Source organism: Nicotiana attenuata, unplaced genomic scaffold (assembly GCF_001879085.1).
Source record: "Nicotiana attenuata strain UT unplaced genomic scaffold, NIATTr2, whole genome shotgun sequence".
In the NCBI taxonomy this organism is placed as follows: domain Eukaryota; kingdom Viridiplantae; phylum Streptophyta; class Magnoliopsida; order Solanales; family Solanaceae; genus Nicotiana; species Nicotiana attenuata.
The window spans coordinates 912,415-935,258 of NW_017670264.1; the positions used below are offsets into that span (position 1 = coordinate 912,415).

A 22,844-nucleotide genomic window follows, 5' to 3' on the forward strand; every position below is an offset into this window, starting at 1 on the left:
GCCATACTGAAGATCCTCCCTATAACCATATCTAACAAGCTTTATAACCAAATTCCAACATCCGGAATTTTCCACGAGACTCGATTCTAACACACGAACACCGCATCAATCACCAAACACAGTACCAAACATGATCCTGCTTCTCCGCTGAAATCACACCATGCACCACATGAATCGTTTTACCATAATAGCATCATCCGACCACAATAGTTGACGTTTCACGAACCTGATACCCATAATACACCTCATAACGCATATAAGCTCTGTTCCAACTCTCGCGGTACTGCCATGACGAAAGATATGTGTAGAAACTCATAATCACCCGTCCAATCAATAACTCACGGAGTCTCTCCTCCTGACAAAAACCATTACCTCATTCAGAACTGAATAACGATATATGCTCTTTAATATACATTATATAAATTTGATTGCACTGATTTCATGTCCAATAATCTCGTCTCACCCAGTATAAGCTGCTCGAGAAATAAGCCACCTCAACACCGCCAAAAATCTCATATGACGCCGTTAATGCGCCAACAAGCTACAAACTCGAATGTAACTCTGGAAAAGAACTTCCCAGCCCACGTAACGAATAAAACACCCGAAAAGATGCTATGAACCTTTCTTAGAGAATGATAAACAAAATACACAAGGATAGATATAGGGGACCATACTCAACATCCCACTGTTGCAACGTGCAACTCATCCACACATAATACCATTGCGGCGTGCAAATCCAAACAACATACTCATGGCGGCGTGCCACCCAATCCATACATAACAATAAATAATGAAATACCCATCAAGCCATAATGCTTATACCTAAGAAATACCTGAATATCGACCACAAATACGCCAAGTGCGAAAACACAACCCCGGGGAGACGGATAGCGCCACGCGCTACAAAAGCTCAAGCACGGCTAAGGTACAATAACGACAAGCCACACAGGACCACAATGCACGTGCAAATAATCAAGTCGTCTCACAACCCACATGGCATAATATAGTATTACAAAGAATAGCTGACGACGGGAATAACATCCAACACCCGAAGATTCCTCCATAAGCAGCGCTATGCTGAATGAACACATCTGACCTGACCTGATGTAGAGCACACATTCACATTAAGTCTACTTGCGGACCTCAAGCCAATTCTGATCATCCCGTACAGGGCCATTAACCTTCCAAGGATCCACAATGGCCCTATTCCTGACACACACGAGCAATCGTCCACTCGGACCAAACTCCCACAGTCCACAACCAACTGACTAGAGCGTCTTTCAGGCATAGACTCTCACATTAGCAATAGTACCAGAATCTCCATACTTGGTTTCAATCCTTAACAATCAAGTGACTAACATGTCACAGTTATACAAATTTCCCTGTGGGATACGCTCCCACGACCTTCCACACCTAGTAGAATAATATGCACCTACACACCACCAACCATACAAATTCTATAAAGCAAATCAAGAATCCGCAAACCAATACTCAAATCCTCTTGCACAGGACACCGTTCTTAGGTGACACTAAGATAACTCCAGCTTACTCTGAACTTTTGGATCGTTTTCCCTGCTCCTCCGAGCTCGGGACATTCTCATCAATACTGAAGCTTTATCCTTAACCTCCAATTTCCATAACCACAGTAAATACAAACCTCAAGTTGTGGTCTAAACAACCATAACTTTTCCAGGATCCATTTACATATGTCAGGCCATTATAATCAAATACCTCCAAAACAATCAAATTATGGTGGCTGTCAAGCTTGCATGTACAACCATGAATCACCTGTATAACTTACATACAGAAGGAACTAATTATTGCCACAATCACGCTGATTCAAACCATTACTAACCAACCCAACTTCATCCAATTTACTCTTGACTTGCCTTAGAAATAATAATAGATCCATTCAGAAACATAACAAACTCGATCAGCACTCATCCCGAGTGACCCGAATCACGAGACCACATCGTCTCAATACACATGAACCATCTCATACCCCCTTATGCGCACAATAGCATCTCCAACTGGTACACCCATTCTGAAATATCTTCTACTAATCCAAAGTTGTTTCCTCCCATTCTCCAATACTGCACAGTAGACCCGACGACAACGTAGAACACCAAGTCCCTTTCATAACCTACTGCAAAAATATGATCCTTAATCACACAACAGACTCGAAATCCTTAAGCACTGCACTGTAATTCTTGAATCCACTAGAACCATTATTGAGAGTCACCCGCTCTTACCTGGTCCTGAATATAATCAAACTCCAATGCTCTGTTAGCACATGAACACTCCCAAAGAAGCAACCAGATGAATTCTTTTCCTTGTACATCACATCCATAAGTAGCACAAACTCTGAGTCTTCCCAAAACATGCACATGAATCAATAAGGTGAAATATAGCACACATTCATCAAGTTCCTTGCTCTAATTACCCCTGATTTTTCCTTTTCTTAGTCATAAATAATCCACCAATGCACCGATAACCAGAAACCGCACAAGCATACAACCACGCGATCCAACCGTAGATGGTAGGCTCCCCCACATAGCTTTAAGCTACCATCACATAATGTAGAACCCACAAGATTCCTCCTTCCCAATTACCATGATCTCGCACCGTCAACTCGCCAAATTCCTTGTAGTTTCTTGTTAAACTTTCCATGAACATTCTGAATTATCAGCCACAAATGCATATTCGACCTTCTGTCGGGTAGTAATAAAAATCAAGCAACCGTTAACCTGCTCACAAGAGATAACCCACATGCGGAATTCCATACCGACATCTTCCAATGACGCTGCACTGGGTACAACTACCATGAAATGAGTAAACCCTCTTGAGCCTATGCTCGTCCACCAGCTGTAGAAGTCCGTCCATTCCCCATTGACACCAGCTGAAAGTCTAACAATACATTCCAAACTCAAAGTCATAATGTATCCAAAACGATAATCAAGTTTTCACACCCCTCTTCATTTCAAGCAAACTCTTTTCTGGCATATCCAATCTCCCTCAGTACAGTAGCCATCATTCCAAATAAAGTCTATAGACCTAGTCACTTCCACTATGACTCCCAAATCGCTCTAAAATTTCTCAAGGTACGTGGCTATCCTACCACAGAATCCATACGCTACTTTGCCAGTCCCACTTCGGTTAAACCATCTCTTTAAGCAACTTCTCGACCTCTGTTATTCACACTTGACCTGCTAACAATTCAACCACCGCGAGATACCTCCACTATGTCCTTCCTCATCCTTCGCTACCCAAATGTTGCCTCAAATCAAAATCCATCTCTGTAGCACCTAAAATAATAAATTGCTACCAATTCTAGGCCTCCTCAGAGATCATCTTTCTCGAGCCATCAGTATTCGAAACACTGATTCGATTCTGAACCCGCCACACACTGCCATCTCTGACAACCACTTCTCAGGCAACCTTTCACAACACCCTGTCCTGAAGGCAAATCAAAGAAGATCATAACACCGACGAACCTTAATGCGTTCAAACAAGAATGATGACACCACATCAAAAATCAAAATTCCACCACGCTCGAAATATCAAGTCTCATTACTCCCTCAACCAAAGCCTGAACATCCATAGTCTGATTGCCTTTCCTTCGGTGAAATTAAATGTCGAACCTCTAAACCACACACTGAGAGATCCTTCTTTCGAGTCATTAACTACCTCGACACATAGACAAGCACCCTACAATTACACCAACATTGTGCGATTACAATGCATGAATATCATAGAAATCTATGCATTGCCTCAAAACCATAAAAAATACAAATACTGAGCTAAAACGACAGAACATCCTTATGTAAGTTGACGATAATAGCATGTCCGAATACATAGGGAAAAACATCCTGCACCACGTATGCAGTACCACTACAACTCCTTGATGACCAATTAATAACAAGCATTCCACATCGCATAAGATTGAGTAGGAAGGAAATAAACGCATAAGCCTTAAAGGAATCAATCGCACATGAGGAATCAAGAAGGGAAGTGCTCCTAACACCCTGTAGCCTCTTAAAGATAAGTAAAAACGTCTCTGTACCGAGCCGCAAGATCTACTAGACTTGCTCATGACTCGTGAGACCCAAGTGAACCTAGAGCTCTGATACCAAGCTGTCACGATCCCAAAACCACTATAGGTCGCGATGGCGCCCAACGTCGCCGTTAGGCAAGCCAACAGTGAACTAACAACTTAATTGTTCATTTTATTACTTTTGAAATCATAACTATAATTAAGTAAGGAGTCTTACACCTCTAAAATCACGGGTACGTACATAACTAGTAGTCTGGAGAAGGAAATGAAAGGTGATAATAATATACAAATCCGTAGTCATCAACCAGAATATCTCAAAACCCCGTGTCACAAGTGCATGAGCATTTACTAAGGAGTACAATAAAAATTCAACATCTGTCAAGAATGTAAATGAGACAGGATACAAATAAATAGTACGACGGAGACTCTGTGGACTGTGATGCGAAGCGTGGAATAAAATCTCCTCAACAGTTGCGCCTACGCGCCCAGACGATCACCAAATGAACCTGTCAGATCTGCACATTCAGTGCAAACGTGCAACATGAGTACGTAAATTGACGTGTACCCAGCAAATATCTAGCCTAACCTAGGAGAAGTAGTGACGAGGGATCGACATCGACACTTACTAGCGGTCCAATAAATCAACATGGTAAATCATAAACAGATAAGAAGCACAACAATAGTAGTGAGGTAAATCTGTAACTAACACAATCTTCTAAAATTTATTTAGACGATATCATTCTCTCAATCTCGTATTCTATCTCAACAACTCGGAAAATATCCAGTGCCAATATAAAATGAATAAGGAATACTATATAATATGTAAGACATCATTGGAAGGAAAAATCTCGTGAATATTCGGACTGCTAATGATATAACGCATGATTATGCCAAGGTCGTACGACTAGATCTCAGAAGGAAAATGATATTGCCGAGGCAAACGGCCTGATCCCATCATAACGTGTACACTCCCGAGGGTCGAGTGGCACGAACCATAGATGCATCTATTATACTACCGAGGCGAACGGCCCACTCCCATAAGAGTTTGGTACGTGATTCTGCCGAGGCGAACGTCCTGATCCCATTAGAATAAGAAGCTTTAACGGGTCCTTGACCCCACTTACGAATAAGCGTGTGAGTTATGAACTTTAGGAAAAGCTTAGCGATGAAAACACAATGCAAGAGGAATTCATAAGGGAAGCACAAATTATTCCACTAATTATGTAGTAGCTCGTCACATCTCTACAATAGCGAGTCTATCACCCTATGGAAGTCTAGTCTCAAGTTGTAACGCGAAATAAAGGAATTAAACAAGCAAAGATAACTCAAATAGTACAATTATAGTATGGCGTGAACCTAAGTCTACCCCGACATAATCATGAATTCTAGCATACGCACAGACACTTGTTACCTCATACGTGCATAGCTCCCACAATATTTAGCACATAAGAATATAACACCTACGGGGTAATTTTCCCCTCACAGGGTTAGACAGGAGACCTAGCTACGAGGTTCCATAACCGGCTCCAATGCCTCTCTAACTCTTCAATTCAAAGCCAAACGATACAAAACTAGTCAAACAAAGTGCAAATTAATCAAAATATACTCCAATGCTTATAATTAATTAATTTATAATAATTCTCAACTCCGCTCGAAAAGTCAATAAAGTCAACCCTCGGGCACACGTGCCCGAATACCTAAAATTATTGTTAATAAATATTATCCATAAATCATATGGTCTATATCCAGAAAATCATCCAATTTCGTCCATGAATCGACCCTCAAATCAAGGATTTACCATTACTCAATTTTGGGGCTCAAAATCCTAATTTCTACGATCCAAACACGAATAAAAATAATAACCATCGGAAATAATCGTGGAAAAACATCAAAATAAAGGTCAGATATTTACCCCCTTGTTGATACAAGAACAACTCCGCGAAAATCACCTCAAACGAAGCTCTAGAATTAAAGATATGCCCAAAATACTAAAATTCTCGGTTTAAAACATTGTCTAGATGATTTTTTCATCGCCTTCGCGGACTCGAAGAGAAATTTTTTGTGTTGACCGGTCAACCCAGAAATCCTTCTTTGCGTTCAACGGAACCTTTCTCGCGTTCGCAAAGAACAAAGCTTCGCACCAGAAACTAGCAATTTTGTCCGACACGGAAATGGGCATAACTCTCTCATACAACATCCGAATTCGACGATTATTGTTGCTGTGGCTCCGCAATTATGATACAAATCTAACGGTTCAATAAAATCCCAAATCAAAGGTCGTTTTCTCAATATAGTGCCCTTTATGTCCAACAAAATGTCATCGAAACATCAAATAAGAGCGTGACACAATCCGAAACACAACTGAGGCTCCTGGGTCCCCGTCCAATTACACAAACCAGTCCCAAAAAATAATACAAACCTGATCGAGGCCTCAAATCATAGAAAGACAATCAAAACTATGAATCGACGATAGAAACCTTTCTTTAAATTTCTAAACATTCAAACATCGACGAACACGTCCGATTCATACTTAAACGTTCCGAAATAATGCAAACTTTACGCACAAGTCACAAATCACGATTCTAACCCATTCTAAGGCCTAGAACCTCAAATGGACATCTATTATACCAAAGTCCACTTCAAATCAAACTTAAAAGATTCTAAAACCTTCAAAATGCCAACTTTTCATATTAAGCGCTGAAATGCCCCCGGAGCACCCGATACTCAACCCGAACATACGCTCAAGTCTCAAATTATCATAAGAACCTTTTGGAACCTTCAAATCCCGATTCCGAGGTCGTTTACTCAAAAGTCAAATCTTAGTCAAATCTTCCAACTTAAAGCTTCTGAAATTCGAATTTTCCATCCGAATCAACTCTGAAATTCCCGAAATTCAACTCCGACCATGCGTATAAGTCATAATACATGAAGTGAAGATTCAAAGACTCTAATCGCCGAACGACACGCTAGAGCTCAAAATGACCGGTCGGGTCGTTACAGATATAAATGACTTGTCCGATTCTTGATAGATTTTTAGATGCGCTTCAAGCGTAGTCATTCTTGCTGTGATGGTTCCATGTTTTGCATATTGCTAGCTGGGTTTTTGTTTGTTATTTTAGTTGCAAATGATGTTGAAGTCGAGTTGTTTCGCTGAATGTGTTTATGTTGGTTCACTTTTGATTTCCTTCTCTAGTTGAAGCCTCTTCATATATTCTAAAAGTCAGATAGATGATTCAATCTCTCGTAGATGAAAGAGTTCTTGCATGATTGCTAGATTTGAATGCAGATTTGAAATGGTTCTTGGTGATTGTTGGTCCATCATCTAGTTAGGATGCCAAATTTAGGTTTGATTGAGATTAAAGTTGTCTGGTTTTGCTATTTTGCATTTTAAGTCATTTAAAGACACAGTTGGACCATCTTGAGTTAGCTGCGCTTTCTTGAATCCATGCTGGATCAGTTTTCTTAACAAGTGTATAGAAATAACATTTAAGTGTCATTGTAAATAAATCAAGTTTGGCATGTTTTCCTGAAAATGTTTATTTGAAGTCTGGTTTTTGGCGCGTAAGTTGGTTAGAATGCTCGAAACTTTTTCTTACTGATTTTCTTTTGCTTTAATATGGACCTTAGTTGAATCGTCATGCTTTAATGTGATCTTAGTTATGCCTAAGTTTTAAGCTAAAGTTCCCATATTAGTCTCATTGGCTTTGAAGACAAAAATGAGGGATGGGCTGAAACACATCTATTGAATTCATTCAATTGTCTCTGTTAGGTTTCTAGTAGCTTTGTGTTAATTATAGTCATTTGTGAAATACTCTTGCTTGAACTGCATGCTCCTCTAAGACCCCTTCTTCTTTAAAGACCCATGTTAGTTCATTGCATGAGGATTGACCCTAATATATCGGTTATGAGTTAGGAGGTGAATTTGTTTGGATGTGAATCTCTGGAATTCATATACGTATCAGTGAACCTAACTATGCAAGTAACTTGTTTTTGGAGCCTTTCTTGCTTTGATCTCTTTTGATGTGTTAATTTCGAGTGTCAAAATCAGTATCTCATGTATTGCATTGTGTTTTATTTTAAGTCAAAAGTTGGAACACGGGAATGGGTTTAAAGGGAAATTAACGGCTCTTATCATAACTCAATCCACCATCTCCTTTTGTCTTACTTATCTTTCCTCTTGTCTGTTTGTTTGTTTCCTGTGTTTGGATGTTTATTTGCTCTTCACGTTATCTTACGGCATGCTTGTGTGGCGTTGGGTGGCGGGGGTTGGACTGACCAATTAGTAATTAATCGTTCCCATGTTTTAGGACCTGGCTTGGTCAATGCATGAACAAGAAACTTTTAAAGGGAACGAGTTTGAAATGAATCTTTATTTACTTTAGTTTATTTTTGCTTTCCTTACTTAGCTTACTCGTTAGGAGTATGGCTAGGCCGAAAACACTTGGGTAGGCAAGTCTTAGGATGTTTGTTAGAATTTTTAGGCAAGAGGTTGTTCTCTTTAGTTTATTATTTTATCCGGGGAATGCCCCGAGGTACATGTAAATGAAAGCCAGGGATGGGACGACATCATCATGGAGGCGTATTTAGTTGGTGACAGCCTTGAGCCTCTTGTGTGTTCATTTCCACTGTGTGTTTTAGCCTCATTTTGAGTGTTCTTTAAAGATGACTGGATCATGTATGCAACCGTACTAATTACGAGACTTATTTGTCGAGGTTAGAAACAAATTCCTCAAAGAAGGGGTAACTTGTTTGCTTGATATCGGTTCATTCCGAGAGGTAAAATATCCCGAGTGGTTAGCTAACGTCGTAGTAGTTCCAAAGAAGAATAATAAATTTCACATGTGCATAGACTATAAGGATTTAAATAAGGTGTGCCCAAAAGACTCATTCCCACTGCCAAATATCGATCAAATAATTATGTGAAGACCGGGCATGAGTTAATGAGTTTCCTCGATGCTTACTCCGGGTACAACCAAATAAAGATGAACCCGGAAGATCGGGAAAAAACTTCGTACATAACGAACTTTGTCACATATTGCTACAATGTGATGCCATTAGGCTTAAGAACACCGGAGCCACTTATCAAAGGCTCGTGAACAATATCTTTGAGAAACAAATAGGGAAAACTATGGAGGTTTACATAGATGATATACTGGTTAAGTCTTTGAACGCAGGTGATCATCTTAAACACTTGCAAGAAATCATTAACATCTTAAGGAAGCATAATATGAAGCTTAACCCCGAGAAGTGTGCATTTGGGGTCAGCTCCGGTAAGTTCCAGGGGGTTTCTGGTGTCTTAAAGGGGGATCGAGGTTAACCCCGAAAAAATTAAAGCCATCGAAGACATCCCAAACCAGCTATCAAGTGTGAAAGAAGTTTAAAGGTTGACAGGGAAATTGATTACTTTGAGCAGATTCATTTCCCGATCTTCGGAAAAATGCCATCATTTATTTTCACTACTCAAAAAGAAGAAGAACTTCGAATGGACTCCGAAATATTAGCAGGCTTTGAAAAGGTATTTGTCAAGTCATCCATTACTGTCAAAACCGGAGGAAGGCGAACAACTGTTGATCTACTTAGCGATCTCGGAGGTAGCGGTAAGTGCCATTTTAGTCCGTGAGGACGAAGGTACCCAATCTCCCATTTATTACGTTAGTAAAATTTTAACGAGAGCAGAAACTCACTATCCACATCTGGAAAAATTGGCCCTAGTTCTCGTCGTCGCCGCTCGAGAGCTTAGGCCTTATTTCTAATGTCATCTGATAGCCGCGGTGACCACTTTTCCCCTGCAGAATATTCTTCACAAACCTGAGCTTTAAGGTAGGCTAGCCAAGTGGGCAATTGAAATGAGTGAATGTGACATAGAATATAAACCTACGACTGCGATTAATTCACAAGTTTTGGCCGACTTTGTGGCCGATTTCAGTCCAGGACAGTTGCCTTTGGCTACCAAAGAAGCAGTAATGGTGTCAGAATCGACACCAGGAGTTTGGACCTTGTTCTCGGACGCAGCTTCCAATGTGAAGGGTCCGGGCTCGGCATACTGCTAACCACGCCATCAGGAGAAACCATATGGCCGGCCATAAGAGCTATTCCTCTGACTAACAATGAAGCAGAGTATGAATCTTTGATCGTAGTACTCGAGCTGGCCAAGGGAATGGACTCTGAGGTCATAGAAATCAAATGCGATTTCCAATTGGTAGTAAATCAGGTCTACGGGATCTTTGAAGCCAAAGAGGAACTCATGCAACAATATGTAGTGAAAGCCCAGGCTTTGCTCGCTCCGTTCAGGGAATGGTCAATTACGCACACCCCGAGGGAAGAGAATACGGAAGCAGACACACTAGAAATCTGGGTTCGTCCACGGAAATGAAGGGATCAGACTCCGGTACGTTCGTACAACTTATGCACTCGGTATCGAACGCAGATAGTTATTACGAGGCAAACGCGACCAATTTGGTCTGGGACTGGAGAAATGAGATCATTGACTATCTCGAGCATGAAAAATTACCTGAAGATCCCAAGGCATCTTAGGCTGCGCAGTAAAGCAACTCGATACAGTTTCAAGGGAGGTCAATTATATAGAAGATCTTTCCATGGCCCGCTGACCCAATGTTTGGAGGCTTTCGAAGCTAACTATGTCATGCGGGAAGTCCATGAAGAAATCTGCGGAAATCACTCAAGCGCGGATTCCTTAGTTATTAAATTAATTAGGGCGGGATACTACTGGCCCAATATGGAGCAAGACGCCAAGGCTTATGTTCAAAAATGTGATAAATGTCAACACTACGCATCATTGGTACATCAACCAGCAGATCCACTACACTCAGTTTTGTCGCCATGGCCGTTCACGAAGTAGGGGATGGATATAGTCAATCCGTTGCCACCATCCCCTGGCAAGGTAAGATTTCTTTTGATATTAATTGACTATTTTTCTAAATGGGTTGAATCAGGTCCTATCAGAAGATCGGCGAATGCGAAATGGTAAATTTCTTGTGGGAGAATACAATTTGCAGATTCGGGATACCAAAAGAGATAGCCTGCAATAACGGGCCAAAATTTGTTGGCGCAAAGGTCACAAAATTCCTTGCAGACTTGAAAATCAAAAGGATCACGTCATCACCCTATCACCCGAGCGCAAATGGTCAAGTAGAATCAACAAACAAGGTGATTATCCAAAATCTCAAAAAGAGATTGGAAGCAGCCAAAGGCAAATGGCCCGAAGAGCTACCAGGAGTACTATGGGCGTACCAAACAACGGCCAACTCAAGCACGGGAGAAACTACTTTCTCTCTTGTGTACGGAGCAGAAGCCTTAATCCCGGTGGAAGTAGGGGAACCTACCTTGAGATAATTTCGGTAGGACGAAGAAACAAACAATGAAGCAATATTGGTCAAATTGGAGCTGCTCGATGAATGCAGGGACTTGGAGCATATAAATATGGCATCCCAAAAGAAGAGAATGGAATGATATAACAATCAAAGAGCCAACCTCCATTAATTCAAAGTAGAAGACTTGGTTTTAAGGAAAGTAACTCAGAACACCCGGGAGCTCAACGCAAGAAAGATGGGTCCAACGTGGGAAGGCCCCTACCGGGTGTCAGCTGTCACCGAGAAAGGGTCATACGAATTGGAAAATCAAGACGGAGTAAAGTTGCCGAGCAACTGGAATGTGGCACGCCTCAAAAGATACTATTGCTGATGGGCCTTGCTAATACTAAAAGTATGTGGTGCACTCTTTTTCCCTTCTCGCAGTTTTTGTCCCAATTAGGTATTTCTAGCAAGGTTTTCAATGAGGTAACAACGGAAAGCATACTACAAAGGAAGTTTCATCAGCAGGAATAAGATCTTAAAATGACAAGGCACGCAAACAACGGATCACTACGGAGCATTTATATAATCTTTTGCTTGGTAACAAAGTTCCCATCCGGAATTAAAATGATTTATCGGGCCAAGGTTTACCTAACCGTTCACGAGTGCAAGCCACTAGAGGGTTGTTAGATAGTCTTTGGGTCGATAACAAAGTTCCTAGGGGGAAGTGAAGCTTGCTACCGAACTAAGGATTATCTAACCATCCACTAGTGGAGTCTCCAAAGGATCAAAACTTCCAGTATTCAAATTCGCATCCTTCAAATTCGAAAATTGGTAGGGAATGATATAAGAATATGGCAAAAATGACTGCCACATCGACTGGAACATGGAACCCGGAAATAAAGTTGTATCATCAGGACCGGGGACTAAGCGACCAACCCTATAGGAACAAGTTGTACAAATCAGCCACAAGTAATGGAAATTTCTTTTTAGCGCAATGAATGTTTATGTACTTTTGAAAAATAGAAGGAATAAAGTAAAGTCCTTTTATTTTCATCTTGTTTCTTGTCTGAACGATTACTTAATTTTATCATTTGAAAGTTAAACAAGTATTTCAAATGCTAGTGTCGTAATGAACATGAGACATCCTCTTCAAGAGCACAATAAACATAAGAGGGCCTTCTCTTATGAAACCCACAGGTAAAGGGTTGATTCTGGAAGAGCTTATGCCCGAAACCTTAATGTTCTCGGGGAAAAACACACCTGGAGCCTTGCATAATTCGAAGCAAAGAGAAAAACTTGCGCAAATTCTTTAACAAAAAGTACGCAAAGAGAAAAGCTTGCACAATACTTAAACGAAAAAGTACTTCTATTCACAGCAAATGTGCCAAGTAGCACAAATACAAAAGTATGAAAAAGAAAAGAAAGCAAAAAGCTAAACTACTGCGCCCCCGAAATCCGGAGGAAGAGAAGCATCTGCACCCCCAGAGAAGTAGGCGGATCCGCTGCTGGCTCAATATCTTGGACTTCAACATCTTGACCTTCCGATTCTTCTTCAGATCCCAAAAACTCGAAACCAAAACCAGAAGAGCGGGTAGCATCAGGCTGGACAGGAGGATCCATGCGGGCAGTTGTCTCCAGCTCACAGGCCTTAGCGATTTTGGCATCAAAGTTAATGATGCCCGCTTTGGCCTATTCCAAGGTTTCTCTCCTCATGCTATACATAGCATATGTTTTTTCAACAAAGAGGGAAGTCTCTCGGCATTGGAGTTCTTCTTTAAGACGGTCAACATCAGTTGAAAGGCTATCCCGCTCGGAACTAGTGGCCCGGAGGCTGACATCGAGGTCACGGACAGTGGAGTTGAAAACTTTATTGTGCTCTATGGCTCCTTTATGCCTATCTTCCAACCGGGCATACTTCTCCTCCTCCACAGTAACTTCTTCAGTGTTGGAGTTCAAGCCCGCCTCCAAATTATTCAATCTTTTAGTAGAGGACGCCTCGCGATCGGATGCAACAATAACGGCATTATGGACCTCGATCCACTTTGCCCTAGCTTCTTAAAATTGTACCCTTAACTGGGCGGTCTCTTTGCTAAGGGTCAATACCTCTTGCTCGCTTTGCTGCAACCGAATCTCCAATTCAGCGGCCTCAGCAGCTCGTGCTTCCAATTTCGGGAGACGAGCAATAATTTGATCTCGCTCGGCTCACAATTGATCCTGCTCGGAGGTAAGTTCCTCCTTATCAAGTATCGAACTCTAAAGGCCCTCGGAAGCAAGGAAGTTAGCCTGCAAAACAAAAATGCAAACTCAAGACCCTGCTATAACAAAGATAGTAAAATTAACAGAGGAAACAAAGATTATACCGTTGCTGCGTTATGCATAGCATTGTTTAACAAGCACTCTCCCGAGAGAGTTTTTATTTTATTCCTATCTTTTTCTGAAGCCAGAGGCTTCAGATAATTAGTAAGTTCCACTAGCTGGGACAACAGATGGAATCCGGTAGAAATCGAGAGGGTGACGCCCCTCCATATTTGAGGATCTTCAGAGGGAGCAGAATAAGTGTGCCCCAAATTACCATGAACTGGGAACTGGAGAAGAGGGACGTATTTCTCTCTGGCAACTACAGCCGCTGGGGATGATGTAGCAGTTGCTGGTGGCAAAGGCAAGGTTGGCGAAGAAGGAGATGAAGTTATATGGTGTTGTAGGCTGAGAAACAACTGCGGCAAATGCACTATGGTTGTTGGTTTCTCATTAACCGAAGATGAAAGATACCCGGTACCCAGTCTCACAGTATCGGACACGGGAACTGCGACTCGGAGGCGAGAGTTAGCATCTTCTACCATATCATATTCCCTCTAGAGCGTCGGGGCATCATCTTCGGTTGGCGTAACTAGCTCAACAGATTGAACATTCTGTTAAACTGATGAAGATCGTCGTCTTCTATGTAAAGAAGCCCCCTCATCATTGGCTCCTCTATCATCATCGATCACCATGGTTTCTATGGCCGGCTCTTTCGCAGCGCTCATTACCACAACATCCATGGACGGCTCGGGCGTGGCACCTTTCGCCTTTTTGTTTTTTCCCTTGGCCGCGGAGGAATGCCTCCTTTTTGATTGCTTGTTCTCAGGCCGGGGACTCCGAGAAGATGTACTTGCACCAAAAACAGGCCTAGAGACACCTGTTCGGGTGAAACCCTCCTGTGGCACCCTCGCTACGTCAGCATGATCAGCCAAAATGTCCTCCTCGGAGGACGACAAATAAGCCCTGGAGTAGACCTAAATTCAACAGGAGAGAAAGGTTAATCAATTTTCCTATACGAAAGGTAAAAATAAGATGAGTTCAACCTACCATGATATTTGGCCTTCCACCCATATTTAAGATCTAGTTTTTTTCACGTGCGGGTCTCGGGCATAGTGATATCCAAAATCTTCTAGACCCACTGGTCCAAGCCTTTAATAATAGGTGGTGTCCACCAAGTTGCTGAAATAAGAGAAAGAAGAAGGATCAATAACAACATGGCGCAATCTTTAGCTAGAAGAAAAGATGAACGACAAATTTACGAGTATGGTTCCATAATTTCAGAAAAGATGGAGTCGTGGCGGGAATGATGTCCGTGGTGAAAACTGCAATGAACCATTACATCCACCCACGGTCGTTGTCATCATCCATGGTGCATAGCAAAGCATGGTGATCAAGTTTGCTAAAATTTATTATTCCCCCGTAGAAAATCTTGGGGGAATAAATGTTCATTAATCGAGCCAGAGATAGCTCTTCTCCCGTCTCCTGGCATAGACGCCGAAGACAAGTAACTGTCCTCCACACAGAAGGACTTACTTGTGCAAGGCATACCTGGTAACGGATGCAGAACTCCACGAAAATGGAGTCAAGCTCCCGGCTCAAGGAGAACGGTCCCAAAGTGAAATAAAACAAGTAAAAATACGTGAAACCTTCTTGTGTAAGGTTATCCGCTCCGCCAGATCAAGAACGATGATGGTTAAATCATGGCAACAACAGTCTTCCTATATAATAGGAATGCTGGAAGGACGGATGAAAGAAGGATACACGCCAACAACCCATGTGTGAGGGTTAGCGGAAGGATACTTCTCTACGAAGTCCTTAGTTTTGATGAGTTTTCTTGGAATAATGGTGCTCACCGTGGGAGGAGCAGCATCATTAGCACTACCTTTGTCTTTGAGGAACTTGAATTTCTGAAAGAAGAAGTCATTGTTATCAGAAGGGAGAAAAAGGCTTTTTCTGTAGAAGAAAATTGGAGAAAGTTGAAGACAAGTATGGATTAAGTAAAGAGAGTTTGAGAGAGTTTGGAAAATTATGAAGTGTAAATGGAGAAGTTTGATACGTATAAGCAAAGGAATATACGGCTAAAACCGTGACTATAATTACCTCGATAACCGAAATGTTGTTGAATCGTGGGATGACGCTTGTTTGTGGAATTAAATGCGGAGAGGCGTACTTCTAATCAACCGTCAGAAACTTTTCAGAGGGGATCAGAGAATTTCCCGTCGAAAAAGGTAGTTTTACCAACTTTCCGGTGACATAAGGTTATGCCACCGGAAAGCAGGGGGACTATCTGTATATGATAAAATATGTTCATATTAAATAATCGCATGAGAAAGCGATACATGAAGACGAAATAGAAGACAGTCAAGTCCGAAGGCAACGATCTTGAAGAGGATGGTATTCATAAAGGCTAATTAAATATCTGCCACCCTGTAGCATTTAATAGAGAATATTCTATAGCATTAAGTGCACGGTCCGTTACAGTGAATATGTCATTCACTGTCTACCGTTACACATTCTTCAATGGCCCTCATAATTGTCATTTAAAAGGGGCCTGATCCTAGGACCTTGTTCCCTATATGCAACTATAAATAGTGGGATCTACAGCCATTGTAAAGGGGATGAATTTTCTGACAAGCTAATATTATACTCTGTTCAAAAGCTCAATAATATTTTATCTTCTTGCTTATTAATACTATTACTACTGCCTTTGGAAGTTCTGCTCCCGGAATCAAGATTGCTACTGTCGTATCTCGATTTCTACGCTAAGTCTTATATTCTTGTCTAATTTATTTATTATTTTGGGATCAAATCAATTCAATTATCTATAAATCACGTATAAATTCAACTATACCGTTTTATGGGTAAACAATGATCTAGGGAAGGGAGCATGAGTTCACATTCTCCTGAAACTCCCTAGATACGCCCCTAGGTATTAGGATACTAATTCCGATATTAAATCTCGAATTACATATATCCATCTTTTTGTCATTGCTAATAGCTAATATCAGTATCAATATAAATTTTATACGAAAATTTTGGTTTTAATTATCTATTCCATAGAGAAAGCGGGAATAGTCCTGGCTATAACCAAAATAACAAAATATTACTAAACTAATTAAATTCTTAAGACCTCGCCAGCCTGTATAACCAAGAGAGCACTTGTCAGCCTATCTTCTCTTTTTATACACAAATCTACCAATTAAGCATTTTCTTAAAGAAGCTGCCTTTTCAATTCCCTCTGCCAAGTAGGATCCCCCTCTATTCCCTCTTTCTTTCTTGTTCGTCAATCAAACTTCCCCTACCCCCCCCCCCCCCCAAACCAACCCCTACAAATTGAAAAACAAGTTCATTTTTTAATCTTGGTATTCAAAGCTTATATATAAGCACCATCTATTAACTTCCAAGGTCATTTCCTTAGATTTATGCGACATGGGTAATTCTAAAATTAAGCAGAACTCGTCAGTTTCTGATTATCTTCTCTTTGTGTTCCTCTTCTCATGTCTATTAGTAATAATTCCCAAAGCAGCGGCACAGCCACAAAATAATCAAAGTGAGTTTCAATATGCAAAGCTCAATCCACCTTTGGCAATTATCATAATTGTTCTAATTGCAGCACTCTTTTTCATGGCCGCTTTCTCTGTTTACATCCGACACTGTACTCAGTCCTCTACTGGCGGTAGTGTTCGGCGAGCTCTGTCTTTGCGTCGCCGTGCTGCTGCGGCGCGTGGACTTGATGCAACCGTTATTGAGACTTTTCCGACCTTTACATATGCTGAAGTGAAGGATCACCATATTGGTAAAGGAGCTTTGGAGTGTGCTGTTTGCTTAAACGAGTTTGAAGATGATGAAACGCTGCGTTTAATTCCTAAGTGTGATCACGTTTTTCACCCTGAGTGTATTGATGCTTGGCTCCAATCTCATGATACTTGCCCGGTTTGCCGAGCTAACCTCGCCCCTCAACCCGATGAACCGCCGGCCCAAGTTTCCGAGTTGAACCAAGAGGGTCAACAACAACCGGGGACTGAGCTTCAACAGCAAAACGATGAAGTTTCTATACGCATAGAGGGTGACGAAGAACAAAGAGAACCGGTTCAGCAGCAACAAGAGGAAGGTTCAGTTAGACCGAGAGTGAAACGGAATTTGAGCTTCAACGTGACGAACCGGGTTCAGAAGCAAGAAGAAGGGGGTTCTGTTAAATCGGGAGTAAAGAGAAACTTGAGTTTCAACGTGCCGATTCTTTCACCAAGATCATTTTCCATGAAGCCAAGGATATTTAGCAAGTTCAGGTCACATTCAACCGGCCACTCACTAGTACTACCGGGTGAGAATTTGGACCGGTACACTCTAAGGTTACCAGAGGGGATTCGGAAGGAGGTAATGAACCGGGCATTATTGAACCGGGCTAAGAGCTTTGGAGTTGCCTTACCAAGAGACGGAAGCTCAAGAAAAGGGTACAGAACCGGTACTGGAGAAGGAAGCAGCAGGGGTGCTAGATCTAACAGACGGATCGATCGGTCCGAACCGGAAGGATATTCGGACCGGTGGGTTTTCACTATTGCACCACCATTCATTTCTAGAGGCTCATCAATGAAATCACCAAAAGTTGGAGCTGAAACCGGTGAGGGCTCCACCTCTGGAAGTGTGAAAAACGCCGTCAAGTTACCGTCGTTTAAATGCTTGGAACCAAAAGATGATGAAACCTCTTTGATGTCTGCTGACTCGGCTCGACCTCCGGTTTAGTAACTCTTCATTCCGGTGCAGAGTAAAAACGCGTCTCGCGACTTTTTGTGGGCTATGAAAGAGGACCGTCTTTCTCATGATAGGTTGGGCCCCCCCTTGAAAATTACGGCAAGGTGTAAATGTATAATAGCCCGAAGTTGACTTTCAAGAATTTTACAAGGTTTAGTAGAAAACATTTTTGTTATGTTTTAAAAAATAAAAAATCTTCATTTTTTTAAAAATATTTTTCAATTTTTTTTAATATTTATTTTAAGTTTTGTGCATATCTATAGTTGCTGTAATAAAAAAGTCTCTTGTATTTTATTCCTGATTGGATAATGTCCTCTAAGTATGTGTATTTCTTTTTCTTGATTTCATTGTCCAATTCAACTTTGGCAAAAAAGAAATCAAAAACGAAAAAGAGTACGAAATTGCTTTCCTTTTTGTTTATATTTGTTAGTCAAGATGATGGGGTTTGATATTGATTTTTTGTGATAAGTAAAGAATGGTTCAATGTCAAAGAAGGATTATGATTAATAGATGGAAGTGCTAGAGGATTATGATCCATTTTAAATTTTAATAATATTATTGGTCTTAAGCTTAATTTAGTATTTGGAACGAACCTTTCCGTAACTCTAATGGTTGTCTACCCATAGCTCTGTGCCCACAAATCTGAGAGAATTAGGCCTAGGACATTGATTTCGTACATAACTGATCTTGACAACTAAGTTTGGTTAATTAATTAATTAATTAATTAATGTATCAGAAGACTTTTATTTTCTGTATTCTCGAGTTAATGGTCAGTTTGTGAGTTTATTGGGATGTAGGCATGTTATCATAGTTAGGTGGTTAAATTGAATTTGGGAACATTCTTTTTAAATGTTAAGTATATGAATTTTAATGTATTTCCAGTATTTTCCTTATTTAATACTATAGTTTTAGTGGGATCCATGCATCGTCAATCTATAACGAATAAATACACTTTTCAATCAAAACAATCTTTTAATACCATTTTCTCTTGCCCATACTGTCTGAAAACTATATTTGCAACAAAAACAAATTCTATTTTTACTTAACCATTGATGTAAGACAAGATTTATTCCAAATTAATATCTATATGCCTATCATCACTGGTTTTCACTAAACTTAAAAGCCAATTCACCACCAAACTTTAATGTTCATATTGTTTCAACAATCTTTTTGTTCAAACAAAGTTGGAACAGAAAAGAACGTGCAAAGATTTCCTTTTGCCACTTCGATTTTATCGGTGAGCTACCAAAATATCCATATTTGTCAAACTTCATAGCAAAGTCACAAAGTCCAAAACAATAATTCATGTATTTGTGGTCCTAAAAGCTTCTTAGAGGTTTTGCATAAGACAAGTGCTCACCTTGAAGTATCGTTATCAGCTAATTAGTTACCAAACAAGGTTAGTGCTTCCTAATTACCTTGTATTCTTTAATTTATTAGTTTATCATGTTATAATAATTTGCGGCGATAGGTGAGAATTGCAACTATATCTTACATTACATGTATAATCTATATTAATAAATTGGTAGGAGCGCGCCTACTAAATGTCACCCGTGAAGCTGGAATCTAAACATATATAATATGAGTATTAATATGTTAATCTAGTAGTTAACAGAAAGCAACCAATAAAAATTTAACTGCACTCAATGTTTACATATAATCAATGACGCATGATATGATGCAATGCATGATATGTGTTTGTATATAGGCTTATATTATATCTCCATAATTAAGTAACATGTATCTTCACCTTATTAGATTATTTAACAATGATAAATTGATATAGTTTAATACGAAATGCAGGGAAGTATTTATCGGCTGCAATCCTACTACGTACCTATTTAATTGGATTGGCGATAACTAAGTTTTGTAAAGTTGACAAAGTTACGAAAAATTCCTCGGATATTTTCATAAATAAAATAAGTAACTAAATAAGCCCTTTTTTTTTTAATCAAAGGTGATTATTTTTAAGAATTAATTGTTGGGATATATTATTAACCATGCGGTTACGATATAATATTGTGTTTTATTCTTTATGAAACAATTGTTTATTTGATTAGTTCAAATCAATAAAGTAGTATTTTGAATAGATCATTTGTTACATGTATGTCCTTCAGTTATGTAGTAGAAAATTTAGTGTTTGAACTTTTAGCTCATGCACAGAAGATTAAATTGTAGGTTCTCATAATTAATAAACTATATTCACAATCGAAGATATTATCAGGCAAAATATCTTGATGATTGTAGCACAAGATTTTAAAGTATAATTTATCTTGATTATGGGAGTGATTTTACTCCGACTTCTTGTACTAGTATACTTAGTGTATATTGAACGGACCAAGTAGAGAAAAGATGTTTTTGTACTGAATATATATAAAACATTTTCTCTAATTCATTAAATGAGCTTATACTCCTAATCTTGATATAATCATTATGATCAATGTGATTTGTTTATTATTTTGATTTATAAAAAGGTACAACTCTATTCAAAGTTGGTGTATGCCTAATAGATTGGACAATAACGAATAGCATTTGTGGAATAATAATTAGTTGATAGAATCCACGACTCGGATCTGAGTTTGATGATACCCCTTTATGTTAGTTTATAAGTTTTCATGTGAAACCTGGCCAGTGAATTTTGTATCCGTCACATGAAATAGTTTAACGGAATTACAAAGGATTTAGTTAGTTGATCAGATTAAATTGTCAGTGATTTAATTTAATTAACTGGTATTTGTAATCTTAACATGGGGAGTTAAAATAAGTGTTAGTGAATTTTTGAAATTCATATTGAGGAGTTCAATTGCAGTTTTTTGGTGGAATAAACTTAATTAATTATAGTAAGAATTAATTCATCTAAATTTTTGAATTAATGCTATAATTGGTAGCCACTTATTGTTTCTATGGTTCATGCTATACTTAGTAAAAACCTTGACAGACTTGGGTAAAAAGTGAGTTGGGAGAAAAGTCATCCTTTTTAGTTTACTTGCACAAGTGGAATCCTGCATGTTTTTAGCCCCTTTTGGCTGAATTTCGGGTCTACATTAGGAAGACGTTTTTCACCCAATAACTCACTCTTCAGAATTGTATTTGCCCACCCAAAACAATTTCATCCAAGGTCTTACTAGGAGCATAGCAGAAGACTGCAGCCCTGGATTCTTGCTCTGTGGAGGACCTGTGCTACGTTTTCGAGAGGTTAGTGCTTCTAATCTCCTTATTATATCATTGTCTAGTTTACATGTTTGCGATGCCTGAATTGTATGCTTGCTTTCGCTGCGCATGTTCTAACAATTGGTATCAGGCGCCATCGTACATCTAACTAGATAATGTAATACAACATGAATAGAGTAATATTAATATGTATTGTTAAATGATACATGTTTGGTATGATATATATATATATATATATATATATATATATATATATAAAAGATACTATAATTATTATAATAATATTATTTTGAGTTCAATCATGGATTAACACACATAAGTATGTTATGTGATATGAACGAGTGAAAATAATCAAAACCCTAAAAATGCCAAAAATAAAATTTGCAAATAGGTCATGAATTTGGAATTGTGAAATTCTGTCGAACTCTGATTGACCTCAAATTTGGTAGGTTCATCGAAAACGACCCAAAAATGAGCAATACACATCAGTTCTGCTCATGACGTACGTTATTTTTTTGGGTATTCGGGGCCGTTTAGATGGGTTTTTGGCCATTTTTCTATTTTTTGGAAATTGTTTTCAATAATTTTTTTTTAAGAAAACGGTGATGGTAGGGTCCAATTTCCATGGTTTCCAATCATGTTTTAAAATAATATAATGAATTTATATATTGACATAGGTCTTTTTCCACATCGGATAAGTTCGTTATGGATCATTACTTTAGTTTTGCCTCTAGTTATTTGATTACTTGTATTAACTCTCCAACTGAGTTACATGTTGACTCAATGAAACTAGAGTTTATAAAAGTGATATTTACCTACCTTAAATTAACAGTTTACTCTCCATCTGAGTTGGTCTTGTTTTAATTTATAAGGGTAAATATCTTACATAACTCATATATATTGCATGAATAGTTAAGTTTCCCTAACGAATCTAACTGTTCAATAAGCATGGTTATATGTGTAATGTGCTATTTTGAATTTAATTATTCTAATTATATAACTAATGATCTATTTAATGTGAATATCTCTTAGATTAACCATGTCTTCATTCGACCCACTTACCTCAATTTTTAACCAAAACAAGTTAAAAGGATCGAATTATGTTGACTGGAAAAGAAACCTTGATATTGTCCTAACTGCTAATGGTTACAAATTTGTAATCACTGAGGAATGCCCAGAAAACCTGATGAAGATGCTACTGATGATCAGGTTAAGGCCTATGACAAATGGGTCAAGGCTGATGAGATGGTGCGATGTTA

General features: G+C 39.3%; 1 protein-coding gene across 1 annotated transcript; it reads left to right on the forward strand.

Moving 5' to 3' along the window:
• The first annotated feature begins 16,228 nt into the window (after nucleotides 1-16,228).
• LOC109236922 (E3 ubiquitin-protein ligase ATL31-like) lies at nucleotides 16,229-18,834 on the forward strand. Its single transcript, XM_019403160.1, has one exon. It carries the CDS (start codon nucleotides 17,095-17,097, stop codon nucleotides 18,403-18,405), a length of 1,311 nt encoding a protein of 436 aa, XP_019258705.1. The 5' UTR covers nucleotides 16,229-17,094; the 3' UTR covers nucleotides 18,406-18,834.
• Nucleotides 18,835-22,844: the final 4,010 nt, after the last annotated feature.

What these genes read in the sequence shown, in the direction of transcription:
- LOC109236922 (XM_019403160.1), top strand. Translation starts at nt 17,095, where the DNA reads ATGGGTAATTCTAAAATTAAGCAGAACTCGTCAGTTTCTGATTATCTT.